Source organism: Gavialis gangeticus, unplaced genomic scaffold, assembly GCF_001723915.1.
Source record: "Gavialis gangeticus isolate Ggan-Ray unplaced genomic scaffold, GavGan_comp1, whole genome shotgun sequence".
Classification (NCBI taxonomy): Eukaryota; Metazoa; Chordata; order Crocodylia; family Gavialidae; genus Gavialis; species Gavialis gangeticus.
The window spans coordinates 17,302,010-17,302,996 of record NW_017729033.1 but is presented as its reverse complement, the minus strand read 5'-3'; the positions used below and the strand labels follow the sequence as shown (position 1 = coordinate 17,302,996).

Here is a 987-nt window from a genome sequence, read left to right as displayed (position 1 = left end):
TACCAACTACGAAACCACTTCACAGCTAATGTTGGAGATCTTTCAGATATGTTAGCTAGACTTCCCCTACAATTGCTAACAACTACCTAACATTCACAGCTAAAAGCCTGACTCTCCAAGGTATTTTAGAATTCTGCCATTTTTCCCAGGCTAGGCCTAGACAGAGACTTAGTCTCATTTTCTTGCAATTACTGTACCCGCATCTTATCATTATCTTACTTTGTGATAACCTTCCAGTGCCTCTTTCTGTTTTTCAAATCGCTTGAAGAGATCGGAGAAAGATTTCTCCATGGAGTTCAGGTCACACACAATTTGCTGTTTCTCCTCCAGCACCTTCTGGATTTCTTTCCTTGAAATCTCTTTCTGCTTTTGAGCGTCCTCTGAAAAAGAAATACAGGAAGGTTGCCCTCTAAATTCTTCTCATCCTCTTTAATAAAAATTAACATACAAGCAGAATGTCCCTGTTCAGGCAACAAAGGAGTCAAGGGCCAGATTGAGAGGACAGGCAGATTAGGAGGGAGCCAATCTTTATTTGCTCACAAAATATGTTAGACAATGGAACCAGGCATGTCTATAACCAAGGCATTTACTAATTTATTCGAGTGCAAAACTGCATGGATTTAACTATAAAAATCAGTTACTCTCATTCTACTGTAGTGGTGGTCCAATGCTACAAGTTAAGTTTTACCATTTTGACACCCAGATGTGGTAGTACAGGCAGGAGCCATGTGCTGCTTCAACAGATGCATGAAAGTGCTGATAAATCAGAGGCAAGGGGAGGGGCGAGGAGACAGCCAGCCTGCTGCTGCTATGCCAAGTACTAGGAGTGCACCAATAAAGATTTTTTTAGTCCATACCAATGGCCAATTATTACCCAGCCACATCAGCTGATACCAATCCAAATGCCAACATGCAGCCTGGCAGCTTGAAGAACACTGTTTGGCCAGTAAGTCCATAGGGGGGAAGGGGCACGGGGGAGGGAAGAGG

At 43.0% G+C, this 987-nt stretch overlaps 1 protein-coding gene across 2 annotated transcripts in view; it reads right to left on the bottom strand.

Moving 5' to 3' along the window:
* The window catches only part of TACC3 (transforming acidic coiled-coil containing protein 3), a 31,962-nt gene that overhangs the window by 3,863 nt on the left and 27,112 nt on the right, over positions 1–987 (bottom strand). For both annotated transcript variants that reach the window (XM_019526493.1, XM_019526494.1), the window contains one exon: positions 220–380. In XM_019526493.1, the coding sequence (XP_019382038.1) occupies positions 220–380 (161 nt within the window). The remainder of the gene's footprint in view (positions 1–219; positions 381–987) is intronic.